The 24632-nt window shown below is 31.7% G+C and overlaps 1 protein-coding gene and 1 long non-coding RNA gene across 3 annotated transcripts; one reads left to right on the plus strand and one right to left on the minus strand.

The window, feature by feature from the left end:
• Positions 1-6948: 6948 nt before the first annotated feature.
• On the plus strand, positions 6949-8318 carry LOC122518464. Its single transcript, XR_006304079.1, has 2 exons — positions 6949-8206; positions 8257-8318. It is a non-coding gene; the product is annotated as an uncharacterized LOC122518464 (long non-coding RNA).
• Positions 8319-20670: 12352 nt separating this feature from the next.
• Positions 20671-24204, minus strand: LOC122518504. 2 transcript variants are annotated; one of them, XM_043637475.1, is made up of 7 exons: positions 23954-24204; positions 23357-23462; positions 22953-23288; positions 22496-22843; positions 22236-22357; positions 21811-22146; positions 20671-21694 (listed from the first exon to the last, which is right to left on the minus strand). In XM_043637475.1, exons 2-7 carry the CDS (start codon positions 23456-23458, stop codon positions 20842-20844), a joined length of 2097 nt encoding a protein of 698 aa, XP_043493410.1. In that variant the 5' UTR covers positions 23459-23462; positions 23954-24204; the 3' UTR covers positions 20671-20841. The 2 variants fall into 2 exon arrangements, with proteins under 2 accessions (XP_043493410.1, XP_043493409.1); XM_043637474.1 differs by lacking the exon at positions 23954-24204 and having other exon boundaries at positions 23357-23749.
• Positions 24205-24632: the final 428 nt, after the last annotated feature.

Genomic DNA, 24632 nt, shown 5'->3' on the forward strand with positions numbered 1-24632 from the left:
TGCACGGTCGTAATTGTAAAAAAAGAAGAATAAAAGAATACCGAGAGAGAGAGAGAGAGAGAGAGTGTGTGTGAAAGAGAGGAAGAGAAAGAGAGAGAAAGAGATAGCCGTTGTGCCAGCACCGGCGATGCATATATCATTATTTACAGTTTACAAGCGAAAGCAGCGAAACACCGAGTCCAGACTCTTCGACATCGGATTTTAAATCTCTATTCCTTTTCCCCCCCGTGCAAGAAAAAAAAAAAAGAACAAAAAGAAAAGGAAAAGGAAAAAGAAAAGAAAAGAAAAAGAAAAGAAAAGAAAAGAAATTCTCTGTCCCCGTGAGCTTGGAAATAAATAAATAAATAAATAAAAGAAAAAAAAAGGAAAGAAAGAACGTAAAAACTCGTACGCTATAATTCGTTTTAATTAATCGTCATAATTACTTTTATTATTATTATTATTATTATTATTATAATTATTCTTATTAATATTAATAATATCAATATATTTGTATTATTATTATTATTATTATTACTACTATTATTATTATTATTATTATTATTATTATTATATATATATATAAATAATATATATATATAAATATATTGTATTTTTTTAAATTAATCATTGTGATCTCGTCGGCCGAGATTCGGCACGGTTTTCGCTGCTGTCCGATTAGATGCAAAGTTGTGGCGGAACCAGGTTCCTAATAGTAATATTTTTTAGGGAATGGGAAGAGATACGAAAAAAAAGAAAAAGAAGAAAAACAACAAAAAATAAGATTCGATTCGTCTCTCGTAACATTTTGTGACTGACGAGTGTCTCGGCGAAAGGGGTACGGGCCCAGGATCTGGGGTTGAACAAGCAGCACCCAAAGATATGTCGACCAGGATTTTTATACGTTTACATTCTAAACCCCCTTTCTATATCCAGCTTCCTCTTTATCTTTATCTTTTTATTCTACATATTTTTTCCCGCTTTTTCGAGTCCCACTCGATTACCGTATACGAACTTTTTTACTTCACACTTCTTCTTCTTCTACTTCTTTTTCTTTTCTTTTATTTCTTTTTCCCCCCCTGTTTCTCTTCCCATTCGTATTCCTTTTTCTACTTTTAATAATATTATATAGACGTGTATATTATATTAATCAGCACGCGTTGACGTTCACAAGAAAATGGGCCCGTTTCCCCCACCACCCCCCCGAGCGTGTTCTGTTTTTTCATTTTCACTTTTTTATACAATAAAACTTACAATAAAACCAGAGGCTGACGTATTCGCCTAGGCAGCAGCAACAGGACCCTATATCCTCAACCCCCCCTTCACCTCCTCACTTACCCCCCCCAATCCGTTATCCTTCCCCCGAACACATCTTTTATTCTTTTCTATATTTAGTTTTTCTTTCATTGTTTTCCTTCGGTCATCATCACGGATGTTTCACCGAGAAGATTAAAACACCGGACAATCACGCGACTATCACAAAAGTCATGTTTTATAAAAGATCTATTGAGAAGAAAGAAAAAAAAAAAGAACAAAAAATTATGAACGTATTATGAAAATATGAAAGAATGTTTAATTGTCTCGGTTGAATATCCAATTTTAATATTTATAATTCATTAATATATATATATATTTTCAATTTGTTAATTACTTCCCAACTTTTTTTAGAAGAAAAAACCTCGCACGTTGTTATATATATATTTTTTATTTTTTTTTATTTTTTAAAAAAATAGCAACTACGAGAAAGAAAACTATCGTGAAATTGTATTTTCAATCGTACTACATAATTCGTTCATCGAAATAGAAGCGTAACACCACTCTCCATTTCTTTCCATTTAAAAATCGAATCGTGAAATTTGTTATATCAAAATGGCGGCTATATATATACTCCGCCATTTTTAAATATTTGAGACCCATAGAAAACGACGAAAAATTCCACGAATGTTATTCCTCATCCAAATCGTTTCTATTTTCAACAACGCAACGAGATACAACCGATGATAATATTTAAAAAACGTATCATAAATATATAACGAGAAGAGAGTTAACTATACAAAGATAATTAATATTCTTTTATCTTTTAATTTGAAATCTAACCGCGAAAATGTCGAATCAAGATGGCCGACATAACCAAAGAAAATTCTTCTCTAAAAATTCTACTTCAAAACTATCCATCTCCAACCGATATAACAAAACAATACGAGAGAAAGAGTAATATTAATAAAACGCGTGTCGTAAATTAGGCGAGGGGCGGAGGACGGGACTTTCGACGTCATCGAAAAGAAAACGATTCGGAATTCGTTCCGAGTCCGAAGTAAGAGACCGAATGAGTCCGATGCTAAAAAGAAAAAAAGAAAGAAAGAAAGAATGAGAATGAGAGAGAGAGAGAGAGAGAGAAACAGACAGACAGAAAGAGACAGATGATTTAGCCTTGATTCAGATTATTTGCGCGTCTCTTTGCACACCACACGTTTTATGAGACACACATATATATAAATGTGTGTGTGTATGCACGTATATGTGTCTCGATCCCATACTCGGCACGTAGAATGGTAGTAGCAGCAGCAAGCAACGTACACATTCAAATGTTCGCGAAGGTTCGGGATCGTCCGGTCAATTTGCTTTCGTCCGTGCGCGGGCGCGCGCGCGCGCGCGCGAGCGAGAACTCTCTAAGAATCAGTGGTTCTCCGTCATCGAAAGAAAAATTCTTTAACCGAACGACAACCCGAAACTTCGAGAGAGAATATTATCTCGCGTACGATTCTCTTTCAAACAGTCTGCCCAGTGTCTCGTCGAAAGAGAATTAGCTTTGTAGAGAAGGGTTAAAGGTTGTGAGCGTCGAGAAAGGGGAAGCTGTGGGGAAGGGAAAGGGGAGGGGAGGGGAAAGTTAACGGGAGATAAACGAGTACTATGATTGACGATGGAAACCGATCTTCTTTTACGTATTTTCAAATGATTTTAAATGTAATATATTTATTACACAGATTTCTTTTATTTATCAACAGTTTTAGAATTCAATTTCAATATTTCAATTTCAATCTACATTTGTTTCAAATATTCTATCCGTCGCGTATTAAAAAAAAAAAACCAAACCAAAACAAAAAGATCGTTAAAAACTGACGATAAAAATAATCGAAGTTCGATTTAAAAAATCAAAGATTCGATCTGACTAACCGCGGATAGAAAAATTATGATAGGACTGACGTGTTTTGAAAAAAAAGATGACGAGGAAGAAAATCGAATGAAATAATTTCTCAGTTGACGACAATGATGGAGGGGGGGTGGGGTCGGGGGCCGGTGGAAAGTGGGAGATCAATGAATAGAGGAAAAAGGGAATACAAAAATTGCTAAAAGATTTCTTTTTTTTTCGTTGAACGCGCGTATACATGAAAAACAGAAGCAGGGGTCGGGGGGGGGGTGGAATGGTATGGGATTGAAATGATAAAAGAAAGAGAATAAATTTCACACATCAATTATATTATTAAATATCCGATCAAAGAGGGAAGAGACAACGAAAAGAGAATTTCTTTCATTCGAATAGAAAGAAAGAGAGATAGAAAATATAAATGAGAAATAAAAATCGTTGGTTCGAAGTTTGCCGCGTCGATAAATCCAATAGAGATGCGTGACCCCCTGTTCGTTTGCTTGCTTGCTTGGTTGCTTGCTTGGTTGCTTGCTTATGCGCGCGTGTTAACAGAACAAGAGATAAGAAACGAAGAAAAAAGAGAAAAAAAAGAGAGAGAGAGATAAGAGCTTTGAAATAAGCATCCGTCGGGACTCAAGACACTTTATAGTTACTGTGAAAAGACTTGGAATAAACGGGAAGGAACATTTGTCAAATCGTGCACGTGACTGAAATTGAAAATAGTTCTGCTGCTACCTCTTTTATCCATGATATTTTCGTACATCCAATTTCGGTCGTGTTTTTATAATCGATAATTACAGATTATATATAAAATAAATAATGATACTGAATAAATAAAAGATATTATTAAAAAACAGAACAATAGAAAATTAAATAATATTAAAACATGACGAGATTTGATCGTACTTAAAATACACCTGTTGAAGATGAAACTCGAGAAAATCAAACGTTTCGTTATAATAACAATAAAATAACAAAGGCACGAAAAATTATATACAATGTGTGTTTATAAAATCACATGGTAAAAACGTTGTCCCCCCTTTTTGTTTCATATTATATCGTTAGATCGATAATTAATGATAACAATTTGAAAAATAAGAACATAAGGTTCGAGTAAAAGGATGCATTGGAAAAATAAAATGATAAAAATCTTTTTCCTCAGATCGGTGGTGTTGGTGTGGTGGTGGTGGTCTCTCAGTTGCAAAACTTGGCATAACAGAAATTACAACTTAACTTCTGTTAAGGGTTTCGCGTTCTTCTTAGCGTGGTTAGAACGAAGAAGCTTGTTAATGTAGTTATTGCCAAAAATGACGAGGAGGAACGAGTTTACGCGGCTCGCCAATCGTCGCGTACCACCTTAACCAGCCGCACGACGAATCCGGTTAGACCGGTTCGGTGAGACGCGTTAGATTTTCGCGTGATCGCACTTTCGGTTTCTGAATATTGTGTCCTTGAATGGAGTCGAACGAACAAGCACGAAGAGCTTGGATATAGTCCTCCTCCTTCATCGTCGTAGTCTTCGTCGTCGTGGTTGGTGATGCAAGAAGAAGAAGAAGAAGAAGAGAAACGAGAACACACGAACCCCAAAATGATCAAATATTATTTGGATTACGAGTAATTCCCTAGCAAGCAAGCAAGCAAGCACGATGAAAAGTCAATCTTATTCCGGCCCCAGCCCCCGACCCCCTGGCCCACCTAGCCACCTGCACTCATTCATCAGAAAACAAAAAAAAAAGATCGATTAGGTACGAGGAACGACGTGAAAACATTTTTACAGAAAAACAGTATGTTGGGATTAAAAAATTCATTGATGAGATGTACGTACACATAGCCCCCTTTGATCATTTGAGGAAAGAAATAATTATAGGAACGGTGTGGACGAGGCTTAATCATTGTCATTGATTTGGCGAGTAGCTAAGGATGGATCGTCGTTCTTTTCCGACGATCGGAGAGTCAGAGAAGAAAGAAAAGAAAGAAAAGAATAGAGGTGGGGTGTGGGAGGGAGGGAGGGAGGGAATATGACGGAGTGAGAAGAAAGAAAAAAGAAAGAAAGGAAGAAAGGAAGAAAGAGAGACGGAGATGTGTTGGTGGGACGACGACACAGAACTTAAAGCTTTGCCAGGGAATAGTTGCACGTTCAGCCGCGAAACGTAAGCCGAAGGATAAGAAGAAGAACGAGCAGAAGAGGCATCGGTATGGCGCGAAGGATGATGGATCATCGCGCATGCCCGAAAACCCGTTGGGACTAGTCGGAGACCAAGAATGTTGTCCAGAGAAGAGAATCCAGCCAAGGAGAAGTAACACGCTACGATATCGGCTACGAACGCATACACAAACACACAACATTCACACATTCATGCACCGACCACGAATCTCATCCCCACTCACATCTTCTATATCTCTTTCCTTCTTCTCTCCTAACCATTCTTTTGATCACTATGATGTGTATGTATATGTGCATATATATATACATCCAAATATTTTCTCATCGATACGATTTATTTAAACAAGGTACATTGAGACTAATTTTCATCTCTAATTTGTGGTAACAATCTAACAATGACTTATAATTTTCATCAATAGATTCTCTAATCGTTTAAAGATTGTTAACCTATATCAGAGGTTCCCAACTTGAACTATATTTTTCATTTCGTTCATTTATCTATCCTTTTTTTATTACATTGTAATATATGTATCGGTAATTGTAATTCTTAAATGTAAAGTGTACAAAATTGATACAATTCATTTGACGAATTAATCATATAATCAACGTTTTCAATGCTTTTATTTTTCTTTTATCTCATCCATTGTACAATTATAAAACATACTCGATGAAATCATTTATATAAAATGTACAAATCAAAGCAGAAGAATATAAAGTATTATATACCTATTAGAAGAATAGAAAAATAAAAATCAGAAAATCAAACGAGAAGAAATAATAAAACAAAAGAAGATTAAATAATCATGAAGCAAAAGAAAGACGACCAACAGAATACATGGATATATATGGGATACAGTACCCTTCTAAGATAGGACATACATAGAACATGCATAAGTGCAAAGAAGAGAAAATAAAATCAAATCAAATCAAATAAAATCAAATAAAAGAAAAAACGAGAAGAAAGAAGAAGAAGAAGAAGCAAGCAAGCAAGCAGGCTGGTTGTGTGGCTTGGAGGAGTCGGATTGGAGCGGGCTGGGCCGGACCAGACCAGGCCGGGCCGGGTTCAGTGGTGGGGGTAACGCCCTTGACTCGACTGGCGGGGGAGTGGGACCGTCGTGCGGCCTTGAGCCGGCTCGTCTCGTTCCACAACAGCGTTTCTCAATCTCTTTCTTTTTCTTGGTCTCTCGTGTGACATTTCTCGATGATGAGAGAAAAGAGAGAAGAAGAAAGAACTGTTCGAATCATCATCACTCTCATTGCTTACTTACACTTTAATACTTTTTTCAACCCATTATTTATTTCTTCCCTCCCTTTCCTCGCATTTTTACGAATAAATTCGATACCTTGTTTTTTTCTTCTTTTTGATAGAAAAAGAACGAATGGAAATAAAAGATAATAAAAAGAGAAAGAAAGAGGAGAAATCAAGAAACAAAAGTAAAAGAAGAAGAAGATACCAAAAAGAAAATGTTGTGAATGAGATGGAAGTAGAAGAAAGTGTTGCGTTAGGTCAAGGGGGAGGGGTAGGAGGGGTAGGAGGGGGGTAGAGGATCGGGAATACACGACGAATAAAACAAAAAATAGAAATGTCAATAAAATTCATTTGGTAATTAATCGACGAATTCTTTTCTTTACCGTCTTCGTGCATAATGTAAATGTTTTAATATCGTACAATATACATATATATAAATAGATAACGTGTGAACAAAAAGAAAAAAATCAAGAGATAAATATATTTCTGGTTGAAACGAATCGCGAGACACGTATCTCTAACGTAGAAAGGTCCAGGGCTGAAATAACGAGATCGAAAGAGAAGGGTTCAAGGTTCGCGAACTTGGCACGACGACGACGACGACTGTCGCGACGGCTTTTAAGTCCGCGTTTAGATCTACGTTTTGTTCGCTTTTCTCTTTTTATTCATTTCGTTTTGAATGAATCGACGCGACCACGCGCGGCCAAATAAAAATTTCATTTCATTTTACCAACACGACGCGCGTACATCTTTTTTTATTTGTTTTTTTAATTATGAACATATCATCCTGTTTTTTATTTTTTGTTCGAAATATATATCGAAAATATGCGTAGGTAAGTGGAAACGCTACCCCCTCCTCCTCCTCTTCTTTCTTTCCTCCATCGTGTCTCTTCATTTCATGCGAGAGAAAAAAAATAGATAAAAAAAAAGGAAATAAAAAATGTGCCATCGATATGCACGATCGATGGATATGTGTATGTAGAATAGAAGAAGAATTGGTGATCGTCGGTCATGCAAATTCATATTCCAATGTGATACCTTTAGGCGTACACGATCAAAGGCGAACACTCTATAACCTCTATAATTTTATACGATCGTGATCGAATTATGTGCCATTCCGCGCTCGATGAGCGATACGATCGCGTTTCTCCATAACTAATTCGATTAAAGCCTCTTCGTCGTCGTCATCGTCGTCGTAATCGTCGTTGCTCGTTAAAACTTTCATAATTATTCGCATTCTTAATTTTTTCCACTACAAGTACGTACATAATACAACAAAGCGAAATAAGTTCGTTCGAACAATAAATTAATCTCATACGAATACGTTTGAAAATAAATTCGATCAAGATCCACCTGTGCAAGAAAAAACAAAAAACAATGGAGGGCGGGAAAATGAATGGATAATATTTACTAAAAAAAGTTGTTGTTGTTGTTGAGTATAGAACGTTGGTAATAAACAACACCAACACCAACAACAACATAACAAAAAGTTATAACAGGAGAGCCCTTTTGAATTCCGGAAGACACGAAAATGCAAGAGGAAGTTGAGAACGCGTCCCCCGTCTGGCAGGGGAACGTCTGCGAGTCCAATGGAGGAGTAAAGTAAGAAGGGGAAAGAAGTCTGAGGGGTCTGCCAGATATCGTGGAAAACGAGAAGAAGAAGCAGAAGGTAGAAGAGAGAAAGAGAGAGATAGAGAGAGAGAGTGAATGCAGTAGAAGCAGCAGCAGCAGCAGCAGACCAACCACCAACCACCACACCATCGTCACTTGGGAAGAAGCAAGAAAGAAAGAGAAGAGAAGAGAAGAGAAACTGTGAGAGGGATTAGAGAAAAAGAAAATAAGAAGAAGAAGAAGAAGATGGGGATGGGGATTGGGATGGGGGTGGGGGGTGAGGCAGGACGACGATCCAAAGAAGAGAAAATAGAAGGAAAGGAAGGTTCCTCCTCCTCCTCTTGCTCTTGTATACGCGATATACCAAACGACGCACCAAACACCACCCTTTATACTTTATTTTGCGTCCGCGAAATACCGGCTGACTGTTACTCCCTTCGAACGAAATAAAAGATAGCTCCTCTTGCTGCAACTTTCTCTCTTTCTCGTCTTGTTTCGTCTCTTTTTCTTCGTCTGTCTCGGAAGAATAAGAAGAATAAGAAGAAGAAGAGGAGCAAGCAGCAGCAGCAGCAGCAACAACTCGAAGGAAGTGTTCATTCCTTCCACTTGGCCTACTACTCCACTCTCCGCTCGTTCACCATGGACGAGCTACCAAGAGAGAGAAAGAGAAAGAGAGAGAGCGAGAGAGAGAGAGAGGAGAGGAGGCTTTTCTTTTTAGGCGAGCCACTTCCTGCTCGAACTTTGTTTTTCTTGCTTGTCCCTCGACCGTTCACGGCTCTCTTTTCTTTCTTTCTTTCTTTATTTATTTATTTCTTTATTTCTTTATTCATTTCTTCCTTTCCCTTTTCTTTTTCCACCGACCGACCGACCGACCGACCGACCGGCCGCCCCATAAACTCGCACACACACACGCATACTATTAGTACTACTACTACTACTGCACATAACAAGAGTTATGCAATGCATAACGGGAGATATTTAAAACGAGCACGAAGAAATTCAACGAGTTTTAAAACGTTCTTTTCTAGGGAGGGGACATCTTAGATTTTCGGAATCGTCCAATGGGGAAATAGGAAATAATATTAGACGCGTATTACTTTCCGATTGGAGAATTAATAATAGCGTCAAATCACGTTTACTTTTTTGATCCTTTTTTACCACTCTACACATCTTTATAAAAGATTCAATTCAACAAAGGTTCAACCATTTGCAGGATAAAATTAAATGGGGTGATGAAGGGGGGCAGGTGGAGGGGTAGGGAAAAAAAAATGATAATTAATAACGATTTGTGTCGTATTAAATCATAATAATAGTTCGACCATCTTGCATACAACTCTTCGTAGAAATACCCAATGAAGATTTAACCCTCCCCTTTCCTCCTCAACAGTGTGCTGTGTTTATATATCGAGATCTTTTTTTTTTTCTTTTTTTAAACGTAAGAGAGCTGGCTAGCTACCTGCTACGCCAATGAAACGCCTGTCGACCTTCGAATCGCCGTTCAAGCGTTTTTCTTGCTCTCCACCATAACCATTGCCAGTAGCAGCAAACCATGGAGGGTACGACGATCGGGAGAGTGGAAATAAATTCTTAAGAGGTGGTACAAGGTGTTAGTGGTGGGGGGATGGAAAGAACGAGAAGAAAGCAACACGACTACCAACTCTCTTTTTTTTCTTTTTTTTTTCTCTCCCCCATAACCATTCGTAAATCGAATATAAAATACATACGGGGGGGGGGAGTTTTTTCAAGTGCACTTTTTTTATATTGCGATTTGAATTTTCTTACTTGAAAATCCATCCCGTTCGATCGTCTCTCATTCGTTTTCTTTTGTCTTTTTCTTCTTCTGTATTTTTATTTCATATTTTTTTTTTATATTATATATTATATTATATATATATTATTTTTATATTATAATAATTATTTTGTTGATAACAAAATTAATACGGAAAGATTTCTCATTTATATTTTTATCCAATTTAGAATCAGAAATTTATTCCGCGAGTATACTACTATGGTTAGATTATAATCATCATAATAATATCTATTATATTTCTTTGGTATGCTTATGGAAAGGTTTTAAGTTAGGATCAACGTACCTACTTTATTCCAATGCGGTTCTCTTTATGTCCCAATTTCAATAGCGATTCTTCCATTTGAAAGAAAATACACGGGATAAAGATACGAAGTGTTTTATTATATTCTAGCTTGCTAGCTTGCTTGCTTGCTTGCTTTGGTTATTTTCTCTCTCGTCTCAACATTTTTAGATGAAACTTTTTTTTTTTTTTGGATTTTTTTTAACACGAATACGAAGATTTTTCAGTTGTAAACTTCATGTTTTTTTATTTTTGGTTCCCAACGTTTCTTTACTTTTTTTTTATCGCAAAACACACACACACACACACTTATACATTTTACACAGGTAAAATATGAAACTTGTAACGAGCGGTTTCGATGCTTTCGCGAAACGCATGCGACATCTCAAAATTTGTAATAAACTTGTAATTCTCTTAACAAAGAGTTATTATACTTCGTTTAACGAAAATAAGATAATCAAACGCATTCTGCAATTCGTTAATAATAATAATAATAATAAGGTGAGGTGTTATAATTGCTACGAATATAAAAGAAAGGAAAGAAAAATGCGTAAGCGTAAATGGAATTGCAGAATGCAGAGAACGGTTAACTGTGATTGGCTGGTTAATAAGCGAATGGCTTTATGCCACGATTATATCAGCATAGAAACGATTACTCTGCTCTGATCCCGATAATTCATTCATTTTCAAAGATTTTTGGAGGGATTTTTAAAAAGAGCTAGTAATAATAATAATTAATTAATGAAACAAACAAACAAACAAACAAACAAACAAAACAAACGAAACAAACAAAGTAAAACTAAAAGAAACAGGAATGCGCCGTAGCCGGTCCGGTTCTCGTAAAAACCAAAACAAAACAAAACAAAACAAAACAAAAATATATATGTAAAATATATAACTAAACAAATAATAATAATAAAAAAAAAAAGGAAAAAGAAAAATCTTCGAAATGAAAATATTAAAAATCGCGAATTTTAAGAGGCTCGATTCGATCGACATTCTAATAATAATAATAATAATTATTATTATTATTATTATTAATGTGGTAGGAGAGTAAGCATAAAAAAAAAGGTAAAATCATTATCAACGTCATCGTGGTCGTTATCATCGAGCACGTGAGTACATAATAATAATGCATAACGTGTACATGAAAAAAAAAACAAAAGAAATAAAAAAAAAAGGGATATCGCGGATAGGTGCTCGGAAAACTTTATGTAAGCATCTTTCACGCTCTACCGAAGAATACGTAATTCAGTGTGACTTATAATAGATTGATTACGAGAAGAAAGAAAGAAAGAAATAAAGAAAGAGAGAAATAAAAAGAGAGAACAAGAAAATACAAAAAAAAAAGAAACAAAAAGATTAAATAAACACAGAGAGAGAAAGAAGAGACAGACAAGAATAATAGAAAAAGATTAATATAATTAATAATAAACTACATTTTAATGTGACTGTTTTAAAATAACGTCTTGCCGCAAATTTACGGATAAGATTTCGCGATAGAAAAATTGAGAAAGAAGAGAGAGAGAGAGAGAAAATGGGGAAGAACGACAAATTTCGAACGATCTCGATCGAGGGGAAGCAATGAATTATTATTGGCAAAAAATAAAAAACTAACGGGGGGACGAGGGGGGGGGGGTTAAAGAAAAAGGAACAAAAAAAAAACCAAAAAATGTGAAATTCAGAAATTCAGAAATATATTCAGGTGGCCTCCAACCGATCCAGATTGTTACATCCAATGTTTTTCGATCGCGTCGTAATATTTAACGTTATATTTTTTCTTTTTCTAATTGTTTATTTCTTATTATTACTCGATAATAAGAGGGTTTTTTTTTCCCCTGGCGAGATTAATCGCCACGCGTACGATGATTAACGCAATTAATATATAACGTTATGTTGTGTGTAATTTTTAATCGTTTCAATTTGCTGACGTATCTTTTCGATCGTACGCCCAAAATGGCGGCGGTCATTGAAGAAAAACAGTGAGCGCGTTTTCCCGCGCTTTTCGCATTTTTGGCACAACACGACATAATAAGAGCTCCTCAGCAATCAAACGGTTAATTAAGCAACGTAAAATGAAAGAGAAATAAATAAATAGACAGAATGTGAGAGTGTGAGTGAGTGAGAGTGTGTGTGTGTGTGAGAGAGAAAAAGAAAAAATGGCGCGCGCACGCACACGTACGTACATACCACGATACACACGTATACAAAATACACGTACACAACACCCATCAATGAAAACATTTTTTAAAACCGATCGACGTTACACGCGAGGGGACCCGCCATAAACGCGAGGAGTCGTGAGTGTGTGCATGACGAATAGGAAAAAGAAAAAAAAAATAAGAATAAGAATAAGAATAATTAAAAAAGAAAAGAAAAGAAAGAAAGAGGGGGGGAAAAAGAAAAGATGATACGAATTAAACGAAGAGGTAAAAATATACGCGAAAAAAAATCTGCATGAAAATAAATGAAAAAGCTAATTATTCTCATTGGTTCTAGTTCGACATTTTTCGATTTGGATCTCTCGCACTACTACTACTAATACTATTACAACTACTACTCTTTTAAAGAACTTCGTTCATGGTAATTTGTTTGAAAAAGAAAGAAAGAGGAAAATATTGAGAGAAAGAGACAGAGAGTGTGAGTGAATGAGTGAATGAATGAGTGAGTGAGTGAGTGAGAGGTACAGAAAATAATTGCATGCGAAGTAAATATATCAGGATAGATTTGGTCTCTTCGAAAGAAAGTGGGGATATATATAAAAAAAGAAAGAATGAAAAAAGAGAGAGAGAGAGAGAGAGAGATGGATTAACACTTTCCTCGCGCTTTAAAATGTCGCGTCGTGTCCGATATACGATTTAAGAAGTAGCACTTAACGAAGAAGAAAAAAAAAAAGATAAATAAATAAAATCCTCCTTTATGTATCTCTTCTTCGTATGGGAGATAGATAAATGAGGAGAAAGAAAAGTAAAAAAAAAAAAAAACGTGTCATTTTTTCCAGTGATCTCTAGTTTACTCAGATTTAGTAACGCACGCTATAAACAAAAAAAAAAGTAAATAAAATAAATAAATAAGTAAAAAAAAAAAAAAAAAGTAAGTCTCACACAATATTAAACATTTAGAAACGGTATAAGAATATTTCTCGGTATACGGCATATAAACAAAAGAGAAAGAAAGAGAGAGAGAGAGAGAAGAATAGGAAATAGAAAAGGTAAAAAAGGGATGTGAGAGAGAGAGAGAGAGAGAGAGAGAAGATGAATGTGAAATTTTAGAGATGATGATAATGACGATGAGAAAAGTAGGATGCAAACACTAGTGTATATATTATATACAGGACCACATGGTACCACAGATTCGTTAATTTTTACAGTGTGACAAACACGAGCGTTCTTTATATATTATATATACATATATATATATTATATATATAGAAAATAATAATAATGAGAAAAAAAAGAAAAAAAAAAATGGCGAGGAAAGATATGGGATTCGCTGCTCTGTCCTCTTGTTGACGCGCCCAAAGGACCGCAACCGTTCTTCTTCTTGTGCTAATCGATTTAATATAATATAAGCGAAGTTATGCGAACGATGTAGTCCTTCAGGCGCACGAGCTGGAAGTGCATAGTGTTTTTAAAAAGTAATATAAATGAAAGAAGAGGAAGAAAAAAAAAAGAAAAGGAAATAAATAAATAAATAAATAAATAAATAAATAAATAAATAAGTATAATAATTGCAGCAAAAAACGATAAAAGTATGTGTCCCAAGATAAACAAAACCCCCTAAACCCCCCGGAGCCCTTGTTGATAATACCGCCACCAGTTGAATGACGATATCTTATTTGTTACAGAGAGCAGTAATACCACAAGCGAAACCGTTTTTAAAATACATTTGTTATACATGCATATTGTTATCATTACCACATAAAAAAAACAGAGAAGCAATTATTAACTCCATAGCCTGGGCCATTGTTAAATGAAGCGGCGCAACAGCACGATGAATTTTTTCTTTTTTTTTTATACATCCCTCCTTGAAACTGGGCCCACACCATAATATTTTTACATTTTATTTTTCATATATAATTTATTCCATTTTTCTTTTTTTTCTACCCCCCCTCCCCCATTTGTTTCATTCATATTAAGATGTTAATTAACATGTAACATTATTTATTTATCCAAGTATTTTCAATAATCGTAAATTTGATTGAAATGAAAAAGAAATATAATTAACATCGAATTATATAATTAATTTAATTTTGAATTTACATTCGTCGTATATTACTTTTTCATCTACTGAATAAACCCAGTGTCAAGAAGAGAAATTATAAAATGTGAAAGAGAGAGAAAGAGAGAGAAGTGGAAAGAATGAGACAGAAAGATATCGATAATAGCCAGGAAAATATAATTCATTAACAATGGCACCTTGCGTACGAAGTCTGTAATCGAAATGCTTTATATTTTTACACCGAACAAAGCAGTATATAACGTACAATAAACAATAAAACATGTCCTTCCATACGCAACCTCAAGATGACAAATGTTAAATTTTTATTTTTACAGCAAACCCACTATCACTTCCGATATATCTGAGCTATATTCGAACGTATAATAGTTAAATGCTAATTACTTAGGATAATTCGAGTCGATTAGATTCATTTTAATGGACTCTCACCACACACGGTTTTACAATTTTTACTCGATATGATCGTCTATTGTAATATATTAATTATACATTACATTATACGGTAATTTATAAATAAAGAGGAAGGAAGGGGGAAGATAAAAATGAAAAAAAAAAAATAATAATAAGTAAATAAATAAAATAAATATAAATAGCGAATATTCTCTCTATTGTATAAAAAACGGTGACGTTTTGCTCGTGCTAAAACAAACATTTCGATTAATTTTTTTATTTTTTTTTTTTGTTTTTTTTTTCCCCATTGGAATTCATTTGACGAAACAAAATTATGGAAAAAAATAAGAGAAAGAGTAAACACGGAGTGAAAGAGTGATGAAAATGAGAATGAGAGAAGAAAGCGTCGCCGTTTCGTATTAAAATTAAAAAAAGTGCACCACGATTTCTTCTAAAAACTCATATATGACATATGTGCCGATTTAAACATTAACATACATATACACCTACACACACATACACGTACACACGTATCATACATATGTACACACGCTTACAAATGGACACGCTATTTAGATATTAGGAAAATTAATCTCGTTTGTGTAGATTTATCGAAACTTTCGTCGCACATTTGATTTAAGATTTAAAAAATAACCTTTATCGAGAGAAAAAATGCGAAGAGATCCTACACCATTTTGTTAACGTATTATTCTAGCAAATATTGTCAATTTATTATTATTAATATTATTATTATTATTCTCGATGATGATGATGATGACATGCCCTACGCTCAATCAAAATTCATGAGAACAAATAAAAAAAAAAAAGAGAGAAAAATAAAAAAACCAAACCGAATATTCAAATGTCGCAATCAAAAGAAAAGAATAATAAAGAAAGAAAAAAGGGGGGAAAAAAAAAAAGAAAGGAACAACCAAAAACAAAACAAAAAATCTATTAAAAAGTTGACTCTCCTATTCTCGTGAGGCAGACTCAAAAAAACTGTTCTTTTTTTTTTTTCCTTGCAAAAATAATATTCAATATAAAAAACAGAGCTTGCAAAAAAACAGAGTAAGTAAGTTTCGTAATTAATCGAAAAGATACGAAAGAAAAAAGATGAGAGAGAGAGAGATAGAGAGAGGAGTGTGTATGTGTGTGTGTGAGAGAGAGAGAGAGACATTTCGCATCATCCAGTAAAAAAAAAGAAATAAAATGAAACCGTCGTGCGTTGTGGTGGTCGTGATCGATTTTTTTTCGGTTTTCTTAAACAAATAATAATAATAAAAATTAGAATATGCGAAAATCTTGAATAATATATCGTTGAGGGTAAAACAAAAAGAAAAAAAGTAAAAAAAAAAAATAAAACATCAGCATCGTTGTAATACCAGGACTTACCTACACACGTATACACATTCGATATTTTATTCATTGTAAAATGATATCAACGACAGTGTATTTCAAAATGGCGGCGCGTCGTTAAAAGGAAAGAATGAAATGAAATGAAATGAAATGAAATAAATGAAATGAAATAAAAGTAAAACGCGAATAAGAATTTAAATAATAATAATAATAATAATAAAATAATCGTTAAAGAAATTTCGTTCGTTTTAGCGAATAAACGCCGCATAACATTTTATCAAGTAAGTAAATAAATACATTAAAATAATAATAATAATAAAAAGAAAAAAAAAAAAATAAATAAAAAGCATTATTTGCAGCGTGCACGTAAAACGATCACTTTTGTATTATATGTATAGCGTACGATTTAGGAGAGAAAGAGAGAGAGAGAGAGAAAGATTGTGAAAACGATAGTGAGAAAGAGAGAGAGAGAGAGGAAAGATGTTTTTATATCAACGAAGAATCAAAGATTGTTCCCCGATTAATCTCGGTGTGTAATTTAAAGCCAATATTCAATATTAATGTATGAATGGGCGTTATAAGCGAATAAGAAAGCGTAAAGAAGAAAGAAAAAAAAAAAAAGAAAAATAATTAAGCAATAGAAAATATCTTCATCTTCGTTTGTAATTTTGCAATATCGTTCATTCGTTCGTTCGATTTTATTTATTCATTATTATTATTATTGTTATAATCGTTATTTTAATTTTCGTAGGAGCAAAAAAGAACAAACAAAAATGGAAAAGAAAAAAAAATGATAACGAACACACTTATTATTGTAAATCCTTGTTCCGTACACACACACACACACACACACACACACATGTGTCACATACACAAATTTATACATATATGTATAGCGAGTGTCAATTAAATTCGTATATTAGATTTTTGATCGAATATTATCGATGTACTGTGTTTAGGATGAAGATAATCTTAAAAAATAAAAATATATTAGTATTACCTTTATTACATATTTCATGAGTTTAAATTCAAAAGTGCTTTCAACATTACATCTATTCATTTATTTGGAATATTAAACAATTTCTCGATTTGATATTTTATTAAATGCAAATGTTCAATTAAAAGTTGTCACGTGACAAGGAAACGTTCAAACAAATGTATTTTAATTGAAACAATCTTAAAACATTAATTGAATACGTTGAAGTATTTGATATACCTTAAATGATTGTTTAACGATCGAAAAGGAAATGTATATTGTAATTTGGCACGTGTTGTTCTTTCGAAATCCACCTTTAGACTGGCTCATTATCTTCCATGAAAATCAGTTAACATTCTTTCGTCTATTATTGTTATTCCTTCGGAAAGTAATACGAACAAGAATTAATCGAAGAAATTTGATTGATTTTCGTAAATAACAATAGATTTCGATGAGAACGATACATTGAACTTATTATTATATTCCATGCTTTTAAACTGTGATACAATATACATTTTCTCTCGATTAATTAATCATTTAATTTTTCAGTTGAATTTTTAATTATTAGTTGAAACTTTTCATCGAACAAAATATATCAAATCGTTTAATATTTGAAGTATGTTAATAGATATGAAAGCTTTCGAGTTAAATTCATGAAATATTTAATAAAGGTATATACTAATGTATTTATTTTTAGATCATCTTTTCATTCTAAACACATTATACTAATAGTTTTTAAACAAAAATCTATTAATAATAAATTGTTATACAATTTGAAATGACACTCACTTTATGTATTAGTTTCGTTTGATTTTTTGTATAGGAAGGAACGTTCATTTTTATCCAAAATCAACGTTTAATTTTTGTTCATTTTTTCTCGTATTTCTATCGCACATAAACACTTTTACACATACATACACACGTACGTACACACACACACGCACGCACGCACGCATTACACGCAGACACGTATTTTTCTATATTCTCTATACGCGCGATCATTATAAAAATATGAAATATTATACATACAACAAGAAACAAAGTGAGGGAAATGAAATACTACAAAATAAAAAAAGAAAAAAAAAAAAACAAATGAAATAAGGGATATGTAGGATTAGCCATTTTAAAAAACCATCGTTAGGCTATAATGAATGACGATGATGGTGATGATGATGATGATCATGATGATGAAAAAAAATGGAAGCAAAAGAACAAAATAAAACAAAACAAAAAGAAAAAAAAAAAAAGAGAGGACAGAGAGAAGTAAGAAAGAAAAAAAGATTTATGTTTTTAAAATGCATCAGATATTATGTCCGTGTAAGGTCGTAAAGATAAGGAAAAAATAAAATAAAATAAAATAAAATAAAATAAAATAAATTAAAATAAAAATAAAAATAAAAAATAAAAATAAAAATAACGTACGTACAATTTAAATGTACGTGAAAGTATACGTATGCGAAGAGGAAAGTTTAAATATTCAAAAGAAAGAAAGAAAGAAAGAAAGGGGGATGAGAAAATAAAAAAAAAAAATTCAGAAAAGAAAAAAAAAGAAAAGAAACGGAAGAGAAAAGAAAATGAAACTCTCACGAAAATACGTAGGAATTTTCTTCGACTCTCGAGAATCTTTCATAATCAGCATTATTAATCGATGGCCTATTGAAATTCTTCAAACGCAAATTTTAACGAAAATGAACACGAATCACAACGAATTGTCGAGCCAAAAGAAAAAGAAAAAAAAAAAAAAAGAAAAGAAAAAAAGGAAGAAAAAATGAAATGGGAAGAAAAAAAAAAAAGATAAATGTCGAAGGATCGCACAACGGGCAAATAAAATTTTGGACGATAGATTTAAAAGAAAGAAAAAAAAAAAAAAAAAAAAAAAGAAAAAAAAAGAAAGGAAATAAATAAATAAATAAATAAATAAATAAATAAATAAATAAAAAAAATAGAAAAGAAAGATAGAGAAAATATCGATATGTATGCATGTATATGTATGTTTGTGTATATACTTACATATATATACGTATAATGCGTGAATATTCATCGAGGAAGATTCCATCGTGAAGCGGGGAATGTGTATAAATAATGGTTTTAACGAATATACAATATATTTCGCGTTTTATCGCATTTTTATCGAAACTAAGAAAATGCGAAGACAGTCTCCTCCTTTTCGTATCGATACCCGTTTTCATTCGTTATTTAATTTATACCGTAATTTTGTTCTTAATATGCGATTTGTGTGAAAAAAAGTCGAACGTTTACATCTTCTTCTTCTTCTGCTTCTACTTCTTCTTCTTCTTCTTCTTCTTCTTCTTCTTCGATCAGTGGAAATCATGAAGATCCAGTTTCGTTGTTATAAAAAAATGGTACACAAACGCACACACACATGTGTACTTTAACACGCTTATTGGAAAACGCGTATGTATTTCAAGACGTCTTCGCTCAAAATCGATGAATGTTTTACTTGTACTAAAAATGTTCCCTTTTAATCCTATTAAGACTTACAAAATATTATATATAAGTATTATACTTTACTTGTATATATACATATGTGATAAAAAATATATATATATATACACCTGGTTTTTCATGTCAAACTTATATTTGTTACCTTAATTCCGCATAGCGTTAGATTTTTTAAAATGAGCTAATAATAATAATAATAATACATATATTTCATTATAACTTATTTTCATCAATGACAATCGATTGAGTCGAGTTAAACGAATTTATTTATCGTTTAGTCTCGACTACAAGTATTACAATTTTTCTTTCAATATAAATCCGATTAACTTATCCCTATAATTTCAGAAAAAGATTTCAATATTAACGAAAATAAATTGATTCTATTTAAAAAAAAACGAACATTTTTATATTTCTCGATTGATCTATTCAAATTTTGGGATAATATTAGTAATAAAGAAAGTGGACCTATCACGATCGTATCGTATCACATTTGTCGAGCAATATAAGCTGTCTTTATTATTTTGTAATTTGCAAGTAAATCGCAAAGATTTTTCAAAAATTTTTCGCTATAAATATAAATCGCAGATATATTAATATAAAACCACGTGAAAATATATATTTATAAATAAATTTTCAATCAAGTACATGTACAATTTTAAACTTACACACGATTCTCTTTTTGATATATCATATATTAAAAAATAAAGTTGATGTAATAAAATTTAACAATCAAAAGAATTAATTTATTAAATGTTTGTTTCTTTTTTTTTTTTCAGTTTCTCTACCATAACACACGTTTCTATTTTTATTATTTCTTTGTTTTGAACATAATAAATCTCTGCAATGGATAATCAGTTTTGAAAGTTTACACTCAAACGGAATATAATGTTTGATTTATAATAATTATATCAAACAAAATTAAATGTGAATATTCATTTATAAAAAAGTATTTCTAAAATACTTATATATATATATATATGTATATATGTGTGTGTATTTTTCTCTCTCTAATATTTATTTTTCATTATCATATATCATATTATATATAACTACAACCTTATAGGATGTATTCTCATTCCGGAGATAAAAATATTATAAATAAAAAATATTAGTTCAGTTTAATTTTGATATAAAAATGTAAGGATATATAAAACAGAGACAGAATATAAAAATACACGATCAAGTAATGTTAGACTGAACAATATTTAATTCGGAATCGACGCTAACACTAGGTAAGGAACTATCAGTCCAATCCGGATGAGGATAATGTCGTGGTGGACTCGGTACACTAACAGAAATTCTACTCTTACCTCGAACTTCATTGAATATAGTTTCAAATTGTTCATTTATATTAGAATTTAATATATCACCCGATACGTTGGTTTCTAGAAATTTAGAACTTTCTTCTATACTTTCATTATCATGATTTTTTTTCTTATTATCGAATTTTAATGTTTTTCGAGTCTTGGATAAATGTTTTTTATACGATTCTTTTTCATTGTCTTTTTCATTAATACACTGAACACTAGATTTTGTAGAATCAGCATCGACAAATTGTTGAACACGATCAGACAATTTAGATTTGGACGGAAACATATAATCTTTATCCTTATTGATACCACTTTCATCTAAACATTCTTGATCTCTATAAGATGGAAATAAAATTGATTCCGCAGGAGGCAAACTAATAAATTCTAATTGCGTAGAGTCCCTATTATTCTTGGATTCATTAATCTCTTCCATTGCAGTTTTTGCCGTATCTTTTTCTGTTATTCTGTAGGATGGAGTCAATAGTTTATCCTTTTTAGATGTTGCTTTTTTTAAGTTCTTATTATCATCTATTGCAGATATAGACATATCCACTAAAGTATGCCAAGATGTAGGAATATTAGATCGATCGGAAGATGATGGAGAAGGTGAAGAGCAAGCAAGTCCACGTTGTATTACTGAACCTTGTAAGTTAGAATTTTCTTCTCTGATACCAGCTTCTCTAAAAACATCTATCAAATGTCCTATTTCATTTTGGAATTCTCTAAAAACAACAAATTAGATATTATCTACGCATTCATTTTCGAATTACATATTAATTATAACATAATAAGTTTAATTTCTTCAAGTAGAATAGTATTTATAAGCTATAATACTAACTTCATGACATCACAATGATATTCGTTAAATTGTGAGTCTTTATGAGAGGTCATAACTAACAATTTGTCATTTTCAAGCATTAGATATTGATTTTCTAAACGATTTTGTCGTATAAGTTCTGTTTGTTTAGTCAAATCTGTTTTTAATTCTTTTAATTCTTTTTCTAACGGTTCTATTTTTTTAATTTTCTCTTGTAATTCTGATATTAATTCATCTTTACTTTCTATCGTCTTCAATGCTTCGTTTACTTGTTCTTTTAGCTTTGATATAGTAGATTCTGAATCTGATTGTTTGCGCCGAGCTTCTTCTAGAAGCTTAGAATATTTCTCAACATCCCTGAAGTAATATAAAATGAAATGTTAATTATTTTGGTCGTAATAGAGAGAAGAAAAATTGTATCAAGTTATTCAATGAAAATAATATACCGTTTTAAAGAATCTCGTTCTTCACGTAAGGATCCACATATGGTATTCACTTGTTTACTCATTTTCTCTATTTTCACTGTCCTTTCATTGAGTCTTGTACGAGGAGTTAATACATCTAAATCCTATTACAGAAATTTATCCATCAACTTGCATGTTGCACACAATTATTATGCTATATGATGCAAGATACCTACATTGTTCAAAGTATCGATATCAAAGAAATTGTTAATAGGGTAACATTTGTATTTTCACTAACGTACCGTTGTTGTTGACTTTTTAAGTTCTACTGGTATTCGAATTAACGTTTGTTCCATTTCCCTGAGAATTTCGCTGGATTTCTCATCATTTATTGAATACTCTAATTCTTTCATTAAAAATCCCAATGTTCGAACAGGATTAAAAATATTATATTTATCATACGAAGAATCAAATATTCCACCACATTGAACTTCTCTGTCAATAACGAGAACCGATTTAGTACATTTTATACATTTTGTAGACACGCCTGATGGAAATCCCGTTTGCTGAGATTTTTTCACATGATCTTTTGATATTTTTTGCAAAGGAACTTGTTTAACTGGTACTTCATCCAACTGTTTATTAGCACTCTATAACGATAGAAATTGTTGGAGTCATTCAATTTTAATAATTAGATAACAAAATTTGTTACCAACATTTGCAATATTTTAATTATTTTCTTCTTATTTCTTTACTTACATTACTTCTACATTTTATTTTCTGTTGAATAGTCGAAAGTTTTTTATTGTCTTTAGGTTCAGAAGAAGATATTTTCTTGATATGTTGATTTTTTAAAGATAAATTTTGCAAATTGTTCTTTAAATAAGGTCGAGTATTTTCCTGTAAATCTTGCAACCAATTTTGACGATGCTCTCCATTAGATCTTTGTCCTTCTTTGGTATTCTGTTCACGATTAGATGTACTACTGACCATTGTTTGAGCTGGTTTATGTCTTTTTTCTTTTACTTTAACTTCTATTACTGTTTGATAATTATCTAATACAAGTTTGCTAGGATATTCATTTTGAAATATACGCTATAAAACAAACATTCATATTTTGTTAAATTGAATCATCTTTACATTCAAATAAAAGTCTGTAATACCTGGTTATCATGTATTAACGAAGGGTTCTGAATGTTATCCACAGAATATCCATTACTACATTGATCTAAAGTCCTACATGTCTCTTCAATTTTATTGCTCATTATACTAAAAAACAAACACAAACCCATTTTAATGAAATAAAAGTTCTTATATGTGATAAAAATAAAAAATATCATTTATTGTTCAACCGTCATACGAAAATACGTTATTTAATATGGTATTAAGCTTATTATTAAAGAAATTTATTTTAAATATAGAATGTTAGGCATCAATTAAGTGTTTTAACACATTAATATTTTTTAATTTTAAAATATTCTAAAAGTGAGGTTAATCGCGTTGGCTTGCAAATGGCTTTAAAATCACTGCAATACTTGACTAAAAAAATATGAACTTTTAATTCATTATTGTCGTATTATATTATTGTAGGATATAATCACATATATTATTTTTATATGAAAAGCTTCTTATAATAATTTAAAATATATATACACATATTTCTTAATTAATATAAAAGATCATAACCTCTCGAAGTTATTTGAAAAACATTTACATATAATTTCATTATAAATATTAATTTATTTAATTTAAACACATACCGCACAGTAAGTATATATCTGTTAGTATATTATTATAATATTTATGTACATAATTCTTCAAAAGTCGCCATATATGCGAAAATTCGATTTTTCATAAAATTGAGACTCGTAGAAAATTTAAATAGAATTCAACAAATGCACGTATGTTTATTTAATTAAATTTCTTCGATTTGACATATCTTATTTATATTTTTATCATCACAGTTATACGAGACCGTACACTTTCATATAAATTTCCTATCTCTACTATTAAACTACCAACATAAAAATAACTAGGAATAACCTAGTAATATTTGTAAAACAGATTTATATCGTAGAATATTTAAAATAGATTTTTAAAACGTCAAATCTCTTATGCATATGTTATTTATATATAATATAATAAATTTTGTAATATTTTATAATTAATATAAACATTTAGTGTGACTACTTTCATGAATGCGACGGAAATGTGTAACAGGAAGTAAGGAGAAGCGCGCGTTTTTCAATTTACAATTTACTTCCATTTTCTTTTTTCTTTTACAAATTACAAAAATTAAAACAATTATGTTAAAAATTTGTATTATTAATATAGTGGACCATAGATCGAAAAAACGCTTTAAAATTTTAAGCAATATATTATGCAACATCATAATACTTACAGAAATATTATTTACACTGTATGTAGGTATGACTCTCT

This window comes from Polistes fuscatus, unplaced genomic scaffold (assembly GCF_010416935.1).
Source record: "Polistes fuscatus isolate 324 unplaced genomic scaffold, CU_Pfus_HIC Scaffold25, whole genome shotgun sequence".
NCBI lineage: Eukaryota > Metazoa > Arthropoda > Insecta > Hymenoptera > Vespidae > Polistes > Polistes fuscatus.

What these genes read in the sequence shown, in the direction of transcription:
- LOC122518504 (XM_043637474.1), bottom strand. Translation starts at nt 23,533, where the DNA reads ATGATATTTTTTATTTTTATCACATATAAGAACTTTTATTTCATTAAA. An exon ending in AAATAAAATGTAGAAGTAAT is followed by an intron (nt 22,844 to 22,952) that starts GTAAGTAAAGAA and finishes CTATCGTTATAG; the next exon opens with AGTGCTAATAAACAGTTGGA. An exon ending in GAACGAGATTCTTTAAAACG is followed by an intron (nt 22,147 to 22,235) that starts GTATATTATTTT and finishes ATATTACTTCAG; the next exon opens with GGATGTTGAGAAATATTCTA.